This window comes from Microcebus murinus, chromosome 6, assembly GCF_040939455.1.
Source record: "Microcebus murinus isolate Inina chromosome 6, M.murinus_Inina_mat1.0, whole genome shotgun sequence".
Taxonomy (NCBI): domain Eukaryota; kingdom Metazoa; phylum Chordata; class Mammalia; order Primates; family Cheirogaleidae; genus Microcebus; species Microcebus murinus.
Genome location: NC_134109.1, coordinates 27,274,948 through 27,297,140, shown reverse-complemented (window position 1 = coordinate 27,297,140; position 22,193 = coordinate 27,274,948). Strand labels below are relative to the sequence as shown.

Here is a 22,193-nt window from a genome sequence, read left to right as displayed (position 1 = left end):
TAGAAAAAGTCTAGCCAGATTGGCTGGCAAGCAGGCCGGGAATCCTGCCCATGAACACTCCCCTTGTTCAGTTTTCATTCTGCTCCCTTCCCCGGGGCTGCTTCTCCTCCCCTCTAAGCTGGACGGTGAGTAAACCAAAGGGGCTTCTGGCAGAGGAGTCCTTCCTCCATCACACAGACATGGGGAGGAGGAGGGGAGGGGAGAGAGGAGGAGGAGGGGGAGGGACCTTTATAAAGAACTTACTTATGCACCAGGCACTGTTCTAAGCACATTCCTTACATGAATTAATTGGCTTCTTACAATTCTGTAACCTAGGCATTATCATTGTCCCCACCTTACTGATGAGGAATCAGAGGCACAGAGAGGTTAAGTTACTTGCCCACATCACCACTAGGAAGTAGCAAAGTTGGGATTCCACCAAAGAGACCCAGATCCCAGGGACATGCCTTCAACAGCTCTCTTCCAGGCAGGCGCCTTCCCCTCCCTCATCCCCCTCCACTCCTGTGGCTCTCCTGCTCGCACTTCTGTTAGGCAGGGGGAGGGGAGGAGGGAAAGAAGAACAACTTCGGCCTTCACCGCACGGTCCAAAGCCCTCCTGAGAGAGACTGAGCCCAGACCCTGAGGTCCCCTTGCGGAGGGGACTTACCTAGCCACTGTCGGCTGTGGGGCCAGCGGCTGTGTCCTGGCCACAGTGCTTTCTCTGGCCGGGCTGCTCCTGCGCAGGTTGGGCAAACGCTCGGCCCAGCGTTGGGGGGCCGTCCTGGAGTTATGGGGGTCGAACTCCTCGTCAGGAATGACCTCCTCGCAGCGGGCTCCTCGGAAGCCGGAGCGGCAGACGCAGAGCTGGGGCCGGCTGCAGGAGCCACGGTTCTGGCACGGTGGCTGGCACACAGCTGGGGAGACAAGGAGAGAGATGACAGCAGCTGCCAGGGGCCCTGGGGAGCCTCCTGCCCGAGGGAGAGGACTGCAGGCCCCACCAGCAGGGAGCCACACTCCTGGCCTCAGCAGGCTCCCTGGCCACTTCTCTCTCCTTTGCCACAGACTCCAGGATGAGTTGCCTTTGGTCTGTCACAGCGCAGGAAAGACTGCATGACCAGAGCTGTGGAGCAGGCTCAGGCCACCGCTCCCCACAGAACACCCTGAAGGGGGAGGGCACTGCCTGACATTGAATTTTATTATTAAATGCTCACTCCTTCCTGAATGGAAGCCCAGGGGGGCAGACGGTAGCCCCAGAACTTAGAATAGACACTCACAGAGCAGATTCTTGACAGGTACTGAGTGAATGAATCAGTCAGTCCCCTTTACAGGAAAGGGCTCAGCATTGGCCTGAAAGTCAGGGAGGTCGAGCTGTTGGGGTGTTTTCTGTCACTCACAAGCTGTGTGATCTTGACTTCACTGAGCCTCAGTTTCCTTGTGAGTGACATGAGGGGGCGGCTGAGGAGGCGGGGGTGGGGGGCTCTCAAGGTCTCTCAGAGGCTGGACAGAGTCTCTCCTCTCCTTCCCACCCTGACAGCATCTGCTGTCAATCTCCACCCTGCTTAACAAGGCAGGCCCTGGCTGGGAGCTGGGAGCTGGCTCCAGGCTGGACAAGGTGGGGCTGAAACTGGGCCCCTTCCTTCCAGTCAGCACCTGCAGCAGCCACAGCCTCCCAGGCCAACTCTCTCCCCAAGCCCCTCATCACCTTGCAAAGTCCAGAGCCACATCCAGTATCTGCGGCCCGGGGAGAGTCGCATGCAGAAGCACATGTGGGGATACAGAGCCGGGCCACCCACCCCGGGGACCTCCCCTGATGACCATGTGTCAGCCCAGGAGAGCAAGGTCTGGCTTATGGTGGACCCTCTAAACACAATGTCTCATCCATCTGTCACTCATTCATTCAACAAACAGTGGCTGAGCCCTACCAAGTGCTAGGCACTGGGGAACAAGTCCTTGTCTAGTGGGGCTCACAGTCCCATAAGGGAGACCAGTAAGAAGCAAGAAAACAGCAGCAAGTTGCAGTATCAGGGGCTGTGAAGACAATTAACTAAAGCGATGCAGTGTTCCAGGCCCAACCAGGAGATCCAGACGGGGTGGGCAGGGCGCCTCTCTGCAGAGTGAGATGGGAGGTGCACCAGCGTAGGCCTGGGCAGGCTCCCCGGCAGAGGGCTAGACAAGGGCAAAGCTCTGCACCCTGCAAGGAACGTGGCTTGCTCAAGGAGCCACAAGAGATCCAGGGAGGCTGGGGCTTGGTGGCAGAGTAGACAAGGCCAGTGAGGAAGAGGAGGCAGACACACAGACCTTGTCACCTCAGTTGTTCTAAGTGCGCTTGTGAAACTACTGGGCACTACTGTTCAGACCAGGCGCCTGGGGTTTCATGACCTTAACTCTCCTTTCTCAGGCCAGTACTAGAAACCAAACCAGGGGCCAGTCTGGATAATTATCTCCGAAATTCCACCTGGCTCATGTTACCTCCCTCTGAGACCTTTAGTGACATCTGGTGTCTTTAGGACTCCAGTCCATAGCACTGAAGACCCTCCCCAGTCCGATCCTTCTGTAGTATTGCTCTATGTCAGCCTGCTCCAGCCAAACTGGCCCGCTGGCTATGGCCCCAAGGTAGCCTCTGCTGTCTCTTCTCTCTGCCTGTGCACGAGCTGTGGCCCCTTCCTGGATTCTTTCCCCATCCTCTTCACCTCCCTACGTCTTTTTGTTCTCTCAAGCCTCAGCTCCCTTTCCCTGACATCCACCTCTTGGCAACTGCTTCCTTTTCTGAACAACAAGGAAAAGCCCTTACTGTGTACACCAATCACTGGGCATGCTCTGTGTGCCACCATTAGTTTTTCTATATATGTGTCTCATTTTCCCCACTCCTAAGGTCAGCTCCTTCAAGTGTAGTGATTGTCCCTGACACCTCTTTGTATCTTTAGTGCCTCACATGTGCCTAACAATGACACAACTATTGCTTTTTATTATGGCAGCTGCTGTCCAGTGAATGCTGACAATATGCCTGGCACTGTGCTTTGCCTATATCATCTCATTTAATCTTTACAACAATCCCAAGCAGCAGGTGAGATTATGGTTCCCATTTTACAGATAATCTCTCTGAAGCTCAGAGAGATTAAGAGACTTGCCTGAGGTCGCCCAGTTAGTTAATGGTAGAGTCTGGATTCAGATCTAGACCTGTTTGGCTGAAAAGTCCAGGCTCTTTCCACCCCACTGACTCCCAGAAGGGCAGGTATGGCTCTCATTCCTCCCCACTACCTCTGAGCCTTGGCCCAACGCTGACGATGAACAAAGAGGGATCCATTGGCTGCAAGTCAGCCACTGAATGCACCCTTGGGAGTCCTGCCCTGGGAAGCTGCATATCCCAGGTTGGCCCTGGTGGTGGAGACCCCAGAATCCCATGCCCCTCCAAAGCCCACACAGTAAATTTTAGATAATGAGGGAAGATGTATACCAGCTCATTGGTTCATTCAATGCACATTCATAGAGCACTCACTAGGTATGAGGCTTGTGACAGAGTCTCAAGCACACCATCCGACATGGAAAGCAGGACACTTAGGCCCTGGGACAAGTGCTGTGTCAGTCGATGCCTCTAACCCAGGCTGAGACAGGGAGTAGGGAAAGTCAGAGAAGGCTTCCTGGAGGAGGTGATGCTGGCCAGAGACACAAACCATGAGTAGATTGGGCATGATGCTCACCAACGGCACCCAAGCCAGCCTGCCAAATGAGTGGATAGTGGAAAGACAATAGGTCTCACTACAATATTCCAACCATGAGTAGCATCCTAAGCACAGAACATTTTCCTTAGCTCCTGGGCACTCCTTCTAGGTAAGCAGATCATGTCAGAGAATTGTTACCCAGAGCATATCCTCAAACACAAGCTGCCATGATGGCAGGACTTTGGCCTGTCACCTGGCTACCACTCCATCTGCCCAAGCAGACACAGCCCCCACCTGCCCACCTGCCAGGCTCCTGTCACTACCAGCACCAGAAGCATGGTCATCTGGGGCCAGCCCAGCAGCCAAGCCAGGGCCTGTGAACACTGAGGGAGCCCATGTGTCCAGGACAGGTCCTGGCCCTGTTTTTGTTTTGTTTGTTTCAGTGGGGGTGCAGAAAGGGAAGGCCTGAGCAGTTTCTCACGTGGACCCACACTCTCTGTCGGCATGGGTGAGAGGAAGGTCATGCAGCTTCCACCTCTGAGTAGGTGGTCCTTGCTCCAAAGACCACCTTTGGAAAACAGTCTGCCTTCCATCCTTCCCTTGCAAAGCCCCGAGGATGGCCCATTCTTGACTTAACAGTAAGATCTTTCACTCTCTAGAAACCCAAGACCCCAAACCCTGTAAGCCAAGCCCCTGTCCCTTACCGTGACTCCCTTAATTCTGGTTCTGCCTTACTTGCCAATACATTGTGCAAACATTTTGTGAGCACTCTGCCTTGGTCACACTGGGTGCTGGGGGCACAGAGACCAACAGCCTGGGCCCTGCACAGAGGAAGCTCTGCCCAGTGGTGGCTTCTCACGCCCATGGAAGCCCCTTGCCAAGCAGGGAATTAGGTCCTCAATGAGCACCTGGGTTGGCAAACTTTGGTTGGAACAATGAACAGCTCATGGGAAATGAGTGGTTGGGAGAAAACTGTGGAAATGGCATTTTATATATGTGTATAATATCATGGTAAATGAAAGTTGTAAAAGGCTTCTTTCTAAACTAGCCAGACGGGTTGGTGGAAAAAGCCCAGAAGGGAAGATAACCCTTCTGGAACAATGATTTAGGCAATTGCACAGAGGTCCAGTCTGCTGAGGCAGATCCTCCAACAAGTTTCAGATTTTTGGAGGTTTTGAACCGGCTCTCACCAGCTTCACCTGGGTGCTCTCTCATTTTGCTTTCGCAAGTCTCAGCAAGATGTGAAGAACTACCTGACTTCCTTACTAAAGCGTTTAAGGACTATGTTCTGAGCCGAGTGTATGCATTATGGGATTGGTGCACGGACTCCTATCCTCTCTCTCTAGTCCCCCAAAAGTCACCCCCAGTAGCTCACAAGGAAGGCTCCAAGTGCTTGACCATGAAAGGGAACATTCTGACAGTTTTTACTGGTCTGCCATAAAATAAGAAAAGTAAATACAATTTCCTGAGGTTTTTATAATGTTATTTCTTCCCATTTAAAGAGTGTCTTGCGATTATGTCTTTTCTCTCTCTCTCTCTCTCTTTTGGTGGTAAAATGTTATTTTTAATTAAAGATGATGGCAAATGATGGGTTTTTTTCTTTTGTTTTTTCCTAACATCCTCACTTGGAAAAATGAAAAGCTGGCCACTATGTGTTGGTACTTAAGATATTTTTGGATATTTTACTGGTGCATGAAATCCAGTGACCCTTGAAGAGGGAGGGGCAGTAGTGGCTGTGTGTCCTTTGTCTAAGGGAGACTGAAGCAAAACATTCCGGTGTCAAATGAGCACAGATTTCAAAACTTTAAACATCAAAAAGGAAGTCAGCCATCTCAGAATCGCCAGTGGTGGCAGAGCTGTTGCTTAAGCAAACAAAGAAATGCTGAAGGCTCCAGGAGAGCAGATCCCTGCAGAGCTGTGGGAAGTTTAAGAGAGAAAACCTCCAACCATGGTGGCAAACTTCATGTTTTGCCCTTGGAGCGTCATCCCTCCCACTTTTCCTCAAGAGTAGAGATCATATTTGAGAATCAACCGAGCATGGGTTGTGTGGCTCTCATGGATCTCCACTGAGTGACTGTTGGTGGAGGGCTAACAAGCATGGTGCCCCGAGGTCCATGTTCAGCCCTCCAAGGCTGATCTTCACCAGGCAGAGCACACTCAGCTGTCCCCGTTGAAGAACAGCCTCAGGCCTCTGGAAGGCTACACCGTGGGCAGCCTCCCTGTGCCCACTCACCAATGCCTGTCTTTAGCCATTCATAGTTTGGGCTCCTCTGGAACTCTCTGATATGTGGAAAGAAAGTCTCAGCTTCAGGCGTTCAGCGCTGTGGAGTTAGTAAGATGCCAAACGGGGGAATTAAAAAAAACTCCTAAAACTGCTTTGAAAGCAAGAAATAAAAGGCATTGTTCCCCCAATCCCCCAGCTCCCTGGCTGAGCCCCTTCTACCTTCACTCTGCCTCAAAACAGTCGAGCAGAGGTTTGCTCAGATTTTCCACACAAAACCCCTACTTTTGGGAGGGGACCAAACTCAGAATGGGCAGGCCTGGGGGAGACTCTAGAAACAGCTCCTATAGTACAGGATGCTGCTACCAACTGCTCAGAGCCCCTGGTGATAAGCCATTTGGTGGCAGAAAGAACATGGGGTTGGGGGTTAGAAGGATTTGGTTGGACTCCAGCCCAGCCACATGCCAGGTATGCAACCTTGGAGGCGTCTCATCTCACTGAGATGCCTCAACTGTGCTCAGTTCCCTTATCCATAAATGGGGCTGATAACTCCTGCCTCAAAGAGTTGTGGAGGCTGGGTGCGGTGGCTCACGCCTGTAGTCCTAGCACTCTGGGAGGCGAAGGAAGGAGGATCACTTGAGTTCAGGAGTTTGAGACCAGTCTGAGCAAGAGTCAGATCCTGTCCCTACTAAAAGTAGAAAAATTAGCCGGGCTTGGTGGTATGCACCTGTAGTCCCAGCTACTCGAGAGGCTGAGGCAGGAGGATGGCTTGAGCCCAGGAGTTTGAGGTTGCTGTGATGATACCACTGTACTCTCGTCTGGGCAACAGAGCGAGACCCTGTCTCAAAACACCAAACCAAAACAAACAACAAAAAGAGTCCTTGTGAGTCTCAGCAGAGATCCTGGATATGGAAGTACTTTGTACTCTCTAAAGCTGTGCTGTTCACTATAGTCTCATACTGCAGCCATGAGCTGCCTGTGGTTATTTAAATTTAAATAGATTTAAATTACATAAAATATATAATTCAGTTCTTCCACAGTCTTACTAGCCACATTTCAAGTGCTCAATAGCCACATGTGGCTCATGGCTACCATATTGGACAGCAAGGTATAGAACATTTCTAACATTCCAGAAAGTTCTAGTGAACAGCGCTGCAAAGCTTTAAAAAACAAAAACCACAAACATTCCATCGCCAGAGGCAAGATGGATTCTGAACTTCTCCACCATGACCCTTTTCCCAGGGTAAGGCAATGTCCACTCAGGCCCAGTTGCAGAGTTAGATAACCAAGGACTGTGGTGCAGAGGTGAGGGCTGCTTTCCCCAGGTGTCCAATACAGCCAGCACCCCCCCCCCTTGCCTGGGCCTTTATCATCAGCCCCAGAGCACCTTCTCCCTCCATCTATGATCTGTTAAATGAGGCACTCGCCTCAGGGTGGGTCCCTCAAGCCTCTCCCTTCCTCTGTGGCTCCCAATGCCCCCCCCAGCTCCAGACCAGACTCTGGGCCCAGCCACCCCCCGCCACCAGAAGCTCAGCTGCTCCCCAGATTAAACCTCCATTTTCTTGCTGGGCATGGTGGCTCACGCCTGTAATCCTAGCACTCTGGGAGGTCAAGGAGGGAGGATCGCTTGAGCTCATGAATTCGAGACCACCTGAGCAAGAGTGAGTCCCCATTTCTATTAAAAATAAAAAAACTAGCTGGTCATTGTGGCACGAGCCTGTAGTCTTAGTTACTCAGGAGGCCGAGGCAAGAGGATTGCTTGAGCCCAGGAGTTTGAGGCTGCAGTGAGGTATGATCACATCACTGAACTCTACCCAAGCTGATAGAGCGAGACTCTGTCTCAAAAAAACAAAAAACAGGCCGGGCGCGGTGGCTCACACCTGTAATCCTAGCACTCTGGGAGGCCTAGGCGGGCGGATTGCTCAAGGTCAGGAGTTCGAAACCAGCCTGAGCAAGAGTGAGACCCCGTCTCTACTATAAATAGAAAGAAATTAATTGGCCAACTAATATATATAGAAAAAAAATTAGCCGGGCATGGTGGCACATGCCTGTAGTCCCAGCTACTTGGGAGGCTGAGGCAGGAGGATTGCTTGAGCCCAGGAGTCTGAGGTTGCTGTGAGCTAGGCTGACGCCACGGCACTCACTCTAGCCTGGGCAACAAAGTGAGACTCTGTCTCAAAAAAACCCTCCATTTTCCCTAAAATCTGTGTCAGTAGGTCAGTAAGACACTATCCACTGAGCTACCCAACCCCTTCCTCAGGCTGAGCCCTGTGCTCCTCCACACCCAGAGGCCTTTGCAGACAGGACAGTTTCCAACCCATCCACACTATTTACCTCAGCCTCTCCCTGGGCACCCCTGGAACTTGCTTACTGGGGGGTCCACCTGTGGCCCTGAGCTGTTTCTCCACAACCTTGACCTTTGGTTTCCACAGGAAGGGGCCCTGACATCAGAGATCCCCCAGCCCAAGGAGTCCCAGTCTGGCTCACACACAGCCTCAGAATGTGGCCTGGGACTCGCCCTCTCCACACTAGGCTCTGCCCAGGGGCTATGTCCCTCAGGGCCTGAGCCCCCAGGCTATGAGAGAAGTCAGGGCCTCAAGGACTTGCCTGGCTCCCACCACAGCTGTGCCGGGCCGGGCCGCAGCTCAGGACGGCTGGAAACAGCACCGGGGCTCAGGGACCGGCCAAGTGCCCAGCTCCAAAATAGCAGTTGTGTTCACATAAAAGCTCCTAATGAGAGAAAGATGCCGTTCTTGGCCCCTCGCACACTCTCTGCAGACGCTGTCTGGCAGGCCAAGTGGGCCTCTACCGTTTGGCGGCCGGAGGGGAGGAAGGGGAGGTGTGAGTCAGACCTTGGCCCCCAGCCCTTCAGCATGGACCGCCCTGATAATTGCATTAACAAATGCTGCAATGCTGAGCCAGGTGGGGGCCGGAGGGCCAGGGGCTGGGGCATAGAGCAGCCCCCATCCCCACCAGCAGGCACAAGGAGGGAGACCTCTGGGCACGGCTCACGGCCCAGGGTTGTGGCTTGAGTCTGTCCCCAGCTGCTGCCTCAAAACAGGAGAAGAGTTGCCTGTCCATCCCCACAGGGCTATCTGGGAGGAGGCCTTGGAGCCAGCAGAGCCTCTGGAGGTGAGAGAGGATGGGACAGGGCCCTGGGACAACCATCATTAGGGACGAGCCTGTGGATGAGTCTTTTCCAGGGAAGAGATTCCAGCAAAGACGGTGTATGGCTGGCACGGAGCCAGCCACCCCTTCTGCAGCAGCACCAGGCACCAGCTCCACACCCAGGTCCCGGGAAAGCCAGGAGGGACGCACAAACCATTCCAAACACTCTCAACTCAGCCACGGCCAGGGCAGAAGCACGAAGGAGAGCGTGGCCTTGCAGTTAGAAACCTGCATTTGAATTCTGACCATGTGGCCTGAGCTCTGCAAACCTCTGTCCCTATTGGACAGCAAGCCTGTGATCACTTTTTTAGAAAGTGGCCATGCGTTCACATTTTCTGCTTGCCTACGATGATAAACAAAGGACACTGTCCTTTTCTTCAGGGAGCTTCCAATCTGTCAGAGGGGCCATCACTAAACAAGTAAACAGAGAAGTAGACGAACAGAAATTGGGCTGTGAGGTAGGGAGGAGACAGTGGAAGGGCTGAGATCCAGAGTAGCAAGGCTGGTGGGAACAGCTCTAGACAGAGTGGGTAGGGCAGTCCCCCGAAGGGCTGGAAACGGAGACTGGGAGGATGACCGGGGGCAGCAGCATAAAGAGATGAAGGGAAACAGGGGCACATGCACCAGCCTGGAGGCGGCACGTGCCAGGAACCCAGGCTGGACTCGGGGAGCTCAGGGCGGGTGCCGAGACGGAGCCTGGAAACAGGGTGTGTCAGGGGCAGCAGGAAGAGGCTGCACCCTCATCCAGAAGAACCACATGGGGGGTGCTGGTTAGAGAGGCCTCGGGGAAGCAGAGAGAAGCAGACAGTCCCACAAGGGATTTAGGAAGTAAGACAAACAGAGCCTGGTGATAAAGTCTAAGTGAGAGGAAGGTACCCTGTCAGGTAGATGGGAGTGCCAGTTAACAGGGTGGGTGAGGCCTGGGCGGGGGCGCTGGCTCAGAGGAAGGGAAATCACGAGTTCCTTTTGGACAAGCTGCGATCGGGATGTCTGGGAGGCATCAAGAGCAGATGTCGAGAAGGCAGCAGACGCAGGAGGCAGGAGGTCGGGGGAGAGGTCTGGCTGAGGATATATATAAATCTGACATCATCAGCCCAGAGACAATGTTTACATTCGTGAGGATGCAGCAGATCCTGGGGACACGGGGAGGGACCAGGACAGAGAATAACATAATGGGTTGAAGGAAGATGAAAGTGTTCCGTGCATCCCTGGCAGAGGAAACACTGGGCATTGTTATTACTATTATCGCATGTTAGTTGTCTGGCACAGTGCCTGCTGGTATTCAATAATGAGTGGCAATGTATGTTCAGCTTGACTCCCATGGTCCTCCTCTTTGGGGCAGGGGACTTGGAAGGTCCAGGGACAGTCCTGGGGAAGCCCACCACATTGGGTAGAGAAGGAGAAGTCAATAAAGGAGGCTGAGAAGAGGCAGCTGGGGAGGAGGAAGGAAACTACCAGGTCACCCACGTGATCCTTTGCCCATTTAGTTGTTTAACAAATGTATAGCAAGTGTGTGCAGAGTATACACAGGTATGCAGAGAGGGTCGGGACAATAGGACATGGCACACCGGACCTGGCTTCAGGCGGCTCCTGGTAAAGGCCATCTTCTGAATGCTCAGTTGGGCAAAGAGCCTCACCAGGAAGGTCTCAGGTGCTCCCTATGGTGGGAGCAGAAAGGGACAGTGTCTTCTGCTGGACTGCACCCTCCACATGAGCTGGTCTCCACTGAGGTCATATAATTCCTCCTCATGGCCACCTTCCACTTTCCTCCCTGCCAACTCCTGAGTCCCAGAGCACCTGGCAGGTGCTAACCAGCCAGTGAAGAACATGAAAATCCCACCCCTGCCCTGACCCTTTTTCCTAAGGTTTAGTAAGAATTTACCATAATAAGGTCCTGGGCTAACGGCTTTACATGTATCACCTCATGTAATCACCTCCTTCTTATAACTACAATAGGTACTATTCTCATCCCCATCTGACATATGGGGAAACTGTGGCTTAAAGCAGTCAACGACTTGCCTGAGATCACCCTGCTAGTAAGTGAAGGAGCAACGGTTAGAACTCAGGGAGTCTGGCTGCAAAGTTGGGGCTCTTACCCACCTTGCCACTGTAGGATGGGGTAGTTACAGGATTGGCATGGGTGAGGGCCAGCAAGCCCCCTCAGGGAAGCTGAGGAGGAGCCCAGATCGGGAGGGATGGGGTCCTTGTCGGACTGAGATGAGGACAAAAGGAAAGGCTGTTCCAGTGCCCACCATGCACGCAGAGGCTCTGGGCCAAGGAGGCAGGAGCAGATGCCCAGGCCCACTCCAGCGTCTCCAGCCCCAGGACCCCCTGAGCACCATGGGAAGCTTCTGGAAGGGCTGACAGAACTTGGGCAGCAGAAAGGGAGCTCTCAGCACAAGCCTGGGACAAGCCCTCGATTACTCAGTGCACACTCACTAAGGCTTTACCTTGTGCTCAGAGTGCTATGTGCTGGGGGCGACAGGACACGGTCCCTGCCCTCAAGATCAAGGCCAAGCATGTATGGAGCACATAGGACGTGCCAGGCCTTGAACTAAACATTTGACCTAAGTTGACTCATTTGTTCCTTACAACTCTGGGAGGCAGGAACTAACATTAGTCACAGTTTACAAAAGAGGAAACTGAGACACAGAGAGCTTAAGCAAGCTGCACATCGTCCCACAGCCACTAAGCAGTGGAGCTGGCATTTAAACCCAGGCAGTCTGCACAGTCTCCAGGCTCTAGCATCCAAATACCCACTGCTCGTACCACGTGCCAGGCTGCCTACACACTTGCCCATTTAGCAGTGGGCGCAGAGTTAAGCCTTGCACTCTGAGCCAGGCTACCTGGATTCACATCTGGGCTCTGTTGATCCCAGCTGTGTGACTTGGACAAATAGCTAACCCCTTCTGTAAGTGGGGAGAAAAATCAAATCTAGCTTAGAGGGTTGTTGTGATGATTAAAAATTAATAACATAAAGTGCTTAGAATAGTACCTGACACACAGTAAGAGCTATAGAGTATTATTATCGTTAATCCTCAAAACCAACTCTGTATAGATTATTACACCCATTTCATGGATAAGGCTCCCCAGCTAGAACAGGGCCAGTCACTTGCACCAGAACACAGAGCTAGGATTCAAACGCACATGCTCTTAACCTTGAGCCTCACTGCTTGGGGTGGGGACGAGAGAGTGATTCACCTGGTCCCCCATCAACTCCAGGGGTTCCCTCTGCCCCCCCACCCCAGAGCAGCCCCAGCCCCTGAGCATTCGGGCTGAGATAAAAATGAGAAGTCTAGAGAGCCTTCAAATCCCCTTCCCTGGTCTGGCGGGGGGAGGGAGGGAGCCAGTCTGGGAAGACCGAACAGTCTTCCAAAAGCAGCAACTATAAACAGGACACTGTCACCCCACACCCTCAGTCTTTCCCCTCAGCTGAGCAGGGCCAGACTGGCCCCAGTCAGCTGCCTCCACAAATACATAAACACATAAATCCTGCGGGAGAGCTGGCAAGGCCACAGAAGGAAAGGCAGATACCAAGACCGGAGGGGAAGACGACAGCTCCGCTTGGGACCCCACGGAGGTGGAGGGAGGATATGGGGTCCCAGCACTGGGCACCTGCAGACGCAGCGGCTCCCTGAGGTCCAGTGACTGGGCAGGGAGGAAGAGGCACAGGCCAGGGAGACGCACGGTGTGTTACAGCAACCTAGGACTGACTGTGAGAGGAGACGAGAGAGGACAGTGGGGTTTGGGGGGTGCTTGGGACAGGGGGTACCTAGCACGGGCCAGCACGCCCTATGAATGAGTGCTGGGTTTTGGCCCACAGATATTTGGGAGAGAGCAGGGCAGAGCCTGCCTCTCCACATGGTTCTGGGACTAGACTTCGTTCTTGGCAGTGAAGAGATGTCAACCCCCATCTCCCACCGGCGGGGGGAGGCACCCCCACATGTGAAAAGCTGCTAGGACAGTCATGAACATTCCCCGGCACTGGCAGTCTCTGTTCCAGCCAGGAGGGCAACTGCGGGGTGGGGTGAGGGAGATGCAACTCCACGGGGGGGGGGGGGGCAGCGGGAGCCAGGAGACCCACATTCTACAGAGCTCTGGGCCCAGCGCACAGGGCCAACGCCCACGGCCCACGTGGTTCTCATTAGGCTTATTAGCTGCCAAATCGCAGCCAGCACACGGCATAGGGACCAGTGGGCAAGCTGATTCCCTCCAGGAGAGCTGCCGGCCTGCGGGCCTGGGTCAGGGTGGGCGACCAGAAGAGTGGCAGGGTGAGAGCGCCAGGGAGAGAAATAACTGGGGAGGGGTATTGGCAACATCCTGGAGCAGGGCCCCAGGGGTTCGAGGCCCACACACATGCTTGTACTGTGACAATCGGCAGACTCACCCAACCTCAAGTTTCCAGGGTTGAAACTCCGGTTTGGCAAAGAGTGATGTTGGAAAATCACAAGCAAGTTAGGAAACCAAGAACCTCCGGGGTTCCAGGTGGAGCCCATGCCCAGACCCTTCACGCAGCTGGGGAGAAGCCCACCCCTCCATCCCCCCCACCCCCCGTGGAGCCACCTGCTCCAGCTGCAGCTCAAACGCAGCAACGCTCTGTCAGCCTGCGCTGCCTCCCAGCAGAGGCTCGGCTCCACAGAACCCCCCAACCCTCCTCCACATCTCCAGCTCCAAATCCCTTTCCAGGCCTCAAAGTGGTCCCTGGACCAGCAGCATCGGCATCCCGAGAGCTCGTTAGAAACACGGAATATCCAGCCCCGCCCGAACCTGCTGTATCAGAATCTGCTAAGATCCCCGGAGGATTTGTGGGAACATTCAAATTGGAGGAGAGCCCTCAACGCAGATCTTCCCATGATTGACCCCCAAACTAGGCTCAGTGATTTTCAGCCACAGCTAGAATCACCTAGGGTGCTTCAGAACAAAAATACCAGCGCCAGGGCCCTGCCCCCAGAGCTTCAGCTTAGCATAGAGCCACCTGGCCACCCACATCCCAGGCCTCTCTCCCCAGAGGAGTTGCTCAGAGCTGATTTTGAGTCTCAGCCTTTCCTCGAAAGAGCCGTGTGACCCTGAGCCAGTCACCACCTCCCCGAGGCACACTTTCTTCATCTTTAAAATTATGAGGGAAAAATAGCCCTGCGCCTAGCCATAGAGGGTCTGTCCTCTGAAAGCCCCCACTTCCCTAGGCTCCCCAGAAAGGACAGGGTGTTCGGGCAGAAGATCTGCTTTATTGTTTGTTGTTGAGTTTTGGATTTCGGTTTGTTTATCTGGAGGTTCTGCCTGAGCTGCACCTTCAGGCAGGCAGAGGGTCAGGGCCGTGAGGCCGGAGCTTGGGGAGCCAGCATCTCCATCTCCAAGGGAAAGGGGCGTCCCATCACATCCCCATCCTGGGGGTGTCGGGAGAGCCAGACGAGGGCATCCACCGTGCTGGGAACACCACGAGCTTTGTCATACGCCTGGACCACTAGCCGTGAAACCCTCTCGCTGAGAAGGGCCTGGTCCTTGGGGAAGGAAGGGGAGCTGGTGAAACTGAGGCTTTGCAGCCGGCTGGGGCCTGGCAGTGGCAGTGGCAGCTACAGGAGGGACAGTCGGGAAGAGTTCCTAAGGAGCTGATGTGTGGGGTATGAAAGAGGAAGATCCAAGGGGCTCCTCAAACCCCCAAATCTGCTATTGGCCGTGGGGATTTCACACTTTGGAATGTCTGCCTCACTTGGTGTTGGGAGAGGATAAAGACGCAGAGATCAGAGCCTGGAGTTCTGGAATGAGACTGCCTCAGCTCCAGCACTTGCAGCAGTGCAGCCATGGTCTAGAGCTGCAGTTTCCTCCTCTGTAAGCAGGGATGATAAGTAAATATCCACGACTACTGAGGGGTCTAACTGAGATAATGTATGTCAAAAGCTTAGCATGGTGTTGGGCCATAGGGCAGAGTCGTTAGCTAGCAGTAGTGTTAGTATAGTAGTGTACTGTCACCCCCAGCTCACAGACGTGGAGAGTGAGGCCCAGAAAGGTAAGGTAAGATACCTGGTAGGAAAGAATAGATATTAAGAAGTGGGGCCCTGGAGTCAAGTTATCTAGGTTCAAATATTAGCTCTGCATTTCCTGGCTGTGTGACCTTGGGCAAGTTACCTATCTGTCCTTCAGTTTCCTCATCCACCAAAGGGACAGTGATACTCCCTGTTCAGAGGATAAAGCGCACCTTGCACAAAGTGAGTGCTAAATAGGTATTGGCTCTTGTCCAGAGTATTGTTGTTACTGCCTCTGATGCTATCAGTAGAAGGCTCTGGCAAGGAGGCCCCGACTCTTCCTGTTTCATTCCTTGGTTTCCATGTGGCTAAGATGACTGTTCTCTCTTTTATCTCATTTGAGGCAGCCTGCCAGGCTTCAGAGCAGCCCAAGGGAAGACTGCTCCAGACACAGGGTCAGAGCCTTATCTGCCCATCAGATGCATGTGATACACCATCAGATACTGGTACACCAGTGGAGCACCTGACAGAGATCAGGACATTCGGGCCAGGGGCCAGGGCAGAGTTGGGGTCATGTTGCACACTATGTGAATGGTGCCCCTGGAAATGTGTGGTGTAGAGGCTCTGGGCCAGGTGTGTTCTGCAAACCGCAGGGATGTGTGGGCACCTGAGACCCTGCAGGTATAGTGGGCACCAACACAGTGAGGAAGCAGGAGGGAATGAAGGGAGCTTTAAAAACACGAGCAGGAGGCCAGGCACAGTGGCTCACGCCTGTAATCCTAGCACTCTGGGAGGCCAAGGCGGGAGAATCGCTTGAGCTCAGGACTTAGAGACCAGCCTGAGCAAGAATGAGACCCCATCTCTACTAAAAATAGTAAAAATTAGCAGGGCATGGTGATGCACACAGGAGGATCACTTGAGCTTAGGAATTTGAGGTTGCTGTGAGCTAGGCTGATGCCACAGCCCTCTAGCCTAGGTGATAAAGTGAGACTCTCTCTAAAAAAAAACCATGAGCAAGGATGTGATTTGAAAAGCTGTTTCCAGCTGGAGGCATTTGCATTTTTAAATCTCCTCCTTTCCACTGCACATCATGTCCACTCCAGAGGAAGGTTGCATCCTCAGGAGGCAGATGGGTGAGGATGCTTCTGCTCCAGGTTCTGGAGTCCTTGAACCCGGCCCACCTCATGGGGGGGGGGGCACTCACGTTTGATACAGTGGTTGGTGCTGTTTGCTGTGGTCCATCCCGGGCAGCACTGTCCCCCGCAGACGTTCCTCCTGTGGGGTCAGCACAAGGATGCTCAGAGCTGGGACTACTCACAGGGCCCCCCTGATGGTCCCACCCTCTACAAGCAGGGCCTGGGAGAACACTGCAGGCCTGGAAGATGGTCCCCATTCTCTCTAGGGAGGTCACATGCGATCATGCAGGGCTACTAGGGGACAGGCACTTTGGAATCACACAAATTTAAGATTGAATCCTGACTCTGCCATTCTCTGCATGCCCTTGGGAAATGTCACCCTCTCTCCACTTGTACAATGGGGATAATAATACCTCCCTAACTGGGTTCTTCCCGTGATTAAAGCCCCTGACACAGGAAGGAAGTCCTCTGGGGCAACAATGGCCCCATCATAAGGATGATAAGCCAGTTTGGAGAGGTTCAGGCAGCACCCGCTGGTTTCACCCAGCCCTGCCTCTCTACTTGAAGACCCAAATGACAGACCAGGGTGACTCCCTGGATGGGCTCCTCCTGGAGACCTCTGAGGACTGTCTCCTTGGCACAGGCTGGGCCTAGCTTGGGCTCCAGGGACCCTGTCATTATCATCAGAAATTGTCCACTGAGCGCTCACTGAAACTGGGTGGGGGGTGGGCGGTGGGGAGGGAAGACACAGAAGCCAGAGAGGCGAAGGACAGAGCATGGCGGCCATTCCTGTGATCTCTGTGGCCAGCACGGCGACATCTGGTCCCACTTAGGAGTTTGTTTGACATTTGAGTGGACCCCAAAGCTTGTGTGGGTTTTGGAGCCTTACAAAGAATTCAAAATAAATTCCTGCAGCTTGAAAAAGCTGAGACCCGTTCCTGGCCCTTTGGCCCAAAGTTGTAGGGAGCTGCCTCCCTCCCAGGGAGTTTCCAGATTGTCCTGCTGGCCAAGAGCTGTGCCACTTGGGCCACCTTGAAGCCTCTCTGGGCCGCCACCTTTAGCAGCTTCCTGGCTCCATGACGGCCTCCTCCCATCAGGGCCCACGTCCCCGGGGGCGGGGGAGGGTTTCTGAGTGTGTGCCCTGGTGAAAGCGGAAAACTACCCCCCATGTCTAAGTCACTACCCCTTGTGGTGGTGGCAAGGCCTCTTAGGAGGGCTGGGAGGTTTTTGAGAGGAAACAGACTACATGCCATGGGAGTTTTCTAAGAACTAGGGCCTGTGGGAACCCAGACAGCACGGAGTGAGGGGCTTGCTCGGCTGGGAGGTCATGGCACGGAGCCCAGGGAGGCCCACTGAGCCAGCTGTCACTCCAGCTGCCCTCAGGGTGGCTTTGCAGCTGACTGTAGAAGGGCAGTGGCCGGGTCTGCCTTGCCCATCCATAGTGGAGCCGGAGGGATGTTCAGGCCACAGTGAGGACTGGCCAGAATCAAAGGCCACCACGCAGAGGAGCCGGGCTAAGGCTGGGCGGGCACACAAGAGCAATGCAGGTACCCAGTGAAATCATCTGAGGGTCCTTTCTAGTCCAATATTAAAGTCTTAGGTACAGGCCCAGGGAGGTGACTAGTGGGGAATTGTCCCTTCAGTGGGCTCTGGCAAGCAGAGAGAAAAAATGAGCCCGTATATCTAGGCCATATGATTCAATGACTCTGACTCCCTGGAAGGCACCACTCAGAGATCACATGACCCCAATCTTCCAGGTGACACTACTCAGCAATATCCAGCATCACTATGGGGGACATGTCTGGCTCAAAGCCTGGGGCAGCTGCTGTTACACCTGGGATAAATCTGATCGTACTAGTCCTTTGTTTAAAAAAATCTCTCACAGTTCCTCATTGACATCTACAAAGCCACCTGGCCCCCACCTGCCTGTGCAGTGTAATCACCCCATCACCCCACCCTCACCTCCATAACCATCCACAACCAAAGCTGTGCTCCTCCAAGCATGCAAGGTTGCAGTCCCGCAAGTGCACCAACGGATGTCACACGTTGGTGCCTTTGCTTATGCTGCTCTCTCTGCCTAGAATCCTTCCCTCTCATTTGTCAATGAAATCCTTTGCATTCTCCAAGACTTCCAGATCAAATGCTACCTTCTTTGTATAAAACCTACCCTGACATCTACTCAGCTTTCCCTATTCTCCACCTGCTGCAATCATTTAGTACCAGTTGTCTCAGGTTGTTAGTTGTGTCTCAGTCTTGGTTACTTGAGGGTTCTTCCTTATTTCTCTTTGTGCCTCTAGAGTCTAACACAGCGCCTGACACATGGCATATATTTAATACTTCTTTGTGTTGCTTAATCCAGTGTTTCCCAAAGAGTGGGATGACCAACACAGAGGGTAGGAAAGGGGACTTTAGCTCCCAGCGTTCAACAATCCGAGTCACATGGTGAGGAAGTGATTCCCTTTTCTGTGATCTTTTTAACCTGATGAGGTCAGTGAAAAAGTCTTTCTGATGCTGGGCCCTCCTGCCAGGTCCTGCCGCAACCCTTGCTAGTCCTCCATTGCAACAGAGATAACACATTGCAGAACTGAGCTTGCTAAGATGAGGAATGGTGTCTGACTAGAACTTAAGAACATTGTGTTTTCATTTCCATTTTCCTGCAGTTATCTTCTCTTTATGATAAGTGGTACTACTTTAACTTATGATAATGATACAACATTTCCTTTTAGTTAAGAATTTATTTATGGAGAAAAGTGAGTCAAGCACTGTTTGTAATAGCAAAAAAATGAAATTCATCTAAATATCCAAAAACAGGAGGATGGATAAATAAACTGTGGTATATTCAGACAAAGGAATAATATACAACAGTTAAAATGAATAAACTGGAGCTAATTATATTAACATGGTTCAATATCAAAAATCTAATGAGAAGTAAAACAAATTGTAGAAGATAATGCAATATGGTATCACTTATCTAAGTTTAAGATGCATAAAAGCCAGGCTGGGCACAGAGGCTCATGCCTATAACCCCAGCACTTTGGAAGGCCACGGTGGGAGGATTGCTTGAGGCCAAAAGGTCATGACCAGCCTGGGCTACAGAGTGAGACACTGTCTCTAAAAAAAAAAAAAATTTTTTTTTTTAATTAGCTTGGTTGTGGTGGTGTGTGCCTGTAGTCCCAGCTACTCAGGAGGCTGAGGCAGGAGGCTCATTTGAGCCCAGGAGTTGGAGGCTGCAGTGAGCTATGATGATGCCAATGCACTCTAGCCCAGGCAACAGAGTGAGACCCTGTCTTGAAAAAAAAAACCAAAAGAACGCAAAAATAATTTTGTGTATTTTATAGATACATGCATCTGTAGTAATAGTGTGAAAGCATGCATTGGAATTAATTAAATTCAGGGTAGAGAGGAAAGAAGGACGCAAATTTATAGAGGAAATTTCAGCTAAAATATTAGAAGCAAAATATGCCAAAATATTAAGGTTTGATAAAGCTGGATTATAAGTTATATTATGTTCAATATCTTTTTGTATGTTTGTAAAACTTCATAATATACTTTAAAATAGATAAAAAAATCCTGTTAAAAATTTTAACAGAATATAAACTTAAAGAAAAATAACAAGCCGGGCGCGGTGGCTCACGCCTGTAATCCTAGCTCTCTGGGAGGCTGAGGCGGGCGGATTGCTCGAGGTCAGGAGTTCGAAACCAGCCTGAGCAAGAGTGAGACCCCGTCTCTACTATAAATAGAAAGAAATTAATTGGCCAACTAATATATATACAAAAAATTAGCCGGGCATGGTGGCGAATGCCTGTAGTCCCAGCTACTTGGGAGGCTGAGGCAGCAGGATTGCTTGAGCCAGGAGTTTGAGGTTGCTGTGAGCTAGGCTGACGCCACGGCACTCACTCTAGCCTGGGCAACAAAGCGAGACTCTGTCTCAAAAAAAAAAAAAAAAAAGAAAAATAACAGAACAAGAGGGAAAAGTTAGAAGAAAATGTTATGAAGATGGTATGCTGTAAGGCTGGTTCAAGAAACACTGAAGATTGGGAAGTGATGACTTAATAAGTCCCCTGTAGACTGTAAATTTCATTAGTGCAGGAACCATGTCTGATTTGGTCTGCTGTATCCCAGACACCTAGCACACCTGGCATATACTTAATAAGTCTTAATCGTGTGCAATAAATCACCACTACACTGAAAGTTCCATGAGGACAGAGGCTGTCTTTCTTGGCCACTGTTGTATCCCCAGGGTCCAGCATAGTCACTGGGTATACCAGGCCTTCCATAAGTATTTGTTGAATGAAGAATTCCCATTAGTAGTGATGCAGTTCCAAGATTCACCAGCAGGTGGCACTTGGTCCTTGGCTCTGAGCAGCTCACAAGGCAATGGCCAGAGTGGTCAGCCTAGCCAGAAACCATCAGCCAGAACAGACCAGGGTGGAGAGAGCCAATGAATAAGACTATCACTCAGCCCCTCCCCAACTGACATGGAGTGGCTGACTGCAGTGCCAGGGGAACCCACTCTGTATCAAAGCTGCAGAAGACAATCTGGGTGAGGAGTCCATCCCAGCGTGTCATGTGATGTGTGCACCTGTGTACAGCAGGTAGCACTCAGCCCATGCCCTCACACACCTGTGTGCATCTACCAGCCTTGCTGTGGTGACAATCTGCTTTGCTCATCACCACCTCATTTCATGACTTCTAATAGTACAACCTCCAACCCCCACTCTCCACTTCTCCACCTTCCCTTCCCCCACTTGTACCTGGCTGTATACAGTACAAGCTCCTCTGTGATCCAACCCAACCTATGTCTCCAGCCTCAGCCCCATGGCTACCCTAAACCAGAGCTGCAGTCCTAACCATGGGACAGTGTCAACAGTGAAAAGCATTGCTTGTCCTTGAGCAATGCAACACCTGCACGCCACCCTGATCTCTGGGCCCTTTCCCTGCCACCTCCCCTCTGCTTCTCCACATACTGCCCATTGAACCTCAGGGGACCAGGTCACGGGGCCCTCCTTTCCTCTGAGCTCTTCAGCCCAACTGTCACACTCCTTTGCACTGAACATGAAGTTTCCAGTCCTAGAAAGCACGATTACCAGTACACATCTGTTCATTTCTTCAATTTGATTTTAAGTAATGGAGTTCTTCTCCCAGCAGGAACAATGCCTGGATCCCTGGGCCCTCATGCCCTCTCCCATGCTCTGCACACACTTGCTGAGGAAGCATGCATTCACTTGCACAAGCAGGACAGGAAACAGCCGACACACAGCAGGTGCTCCACTAATGCTTGTTGAATGATCCTATGCGTAAGCGACTTGGCAGCACATGGGTCTACGCTCTGCCTGCTTGAAGCTGGACCTTCCACAAGCAGCAGGGAGTTCATTCACCACTTTGACAGATACCTAGCAAATACCAACTGTGGCAGACACTGTTTCAGGCACTAGTAACACAGAAATGAACAAAACAGTGTCTGGTTTCATAGAACTTGCATTAGTGTGGGTTGGGAGGCCAGACCATAAACACATACACAGAAATAGAATATGTCAGATGGAATAAGTGCTACGAAGAAAACCAAAGCAGGTGAAGGGAGAGAGAGGATGGAGCAGGGCCTCTCTGAGCAGAGCTCTGAATGAAGCAGAGAGTGGACCCTGCTGAAATAAGGGAAAGAGTGCCCCACACGGGAAATTGTGAGTGCAAAGGCCATGAGGCCAAAGTCATTAGGAATAGATCTGGGGATAGTAGGGTCCTTCATGCTGTTTCCCCAAACTAAACCCAACTGGGAAATCGGGCCCAGGCCAAGAAAAGCTGCCGCCGTCCTTCCCAGACCTGGAGACGGTGCCCACACACGGCCTCGCACTGCCCAGGGCTCCTGCGCCCTCCATTCCAGAGACACCTGTCATGCCCAGGCAAGGCGGAGTGCCCCGCAGCCATGAAGATCCCGGCCTGGGCCAGGGGTTGCTGGGGAGGGGGGGACCTCCTCTCGCTGCGTCTGCGCCCCTGGCGTGAAGGGGGTGGTGCTCAAGTGGGGCAAAAAATCGCAGGGTTGGGAGGAGGTTTAGTCCTGCAACGTGCACACGTC

The 22,193-nt window shown here is 52.4% G+C and overlaps 1 protein-coding gene across 2 annotated transcripts in view; it reads right to left on the bottom strand.

Moving 5' to 3' along the window:
- The window catches only part of LTBP2 (latent transforming growth factor beta binding protein 2), a 134,825-nt gene that overhangs the window by 74,429 nt on the left and 38,203 nt on the right, over nucleotides 1–22,193 (bottom strand). For both annotated transcript variants that reach the window (XM_012742037.3, XM_076003865.1), the window contains 2 exons: nucleotides 16,192–16,262; nucleotides 647–893 (listed from right to left, as the gene is read on the bottom strand). In XM_012742037.3, coding sequence (XP_012597491.2) covers nucleotides 647–893; nucleotides 16,192–16,262 — 318 coding nt within the window. The remainder of the gene's footprint in view (nucleotides 1–646; nucleotides 894–16,191; nucleotides 16,263–22,193) is intronic.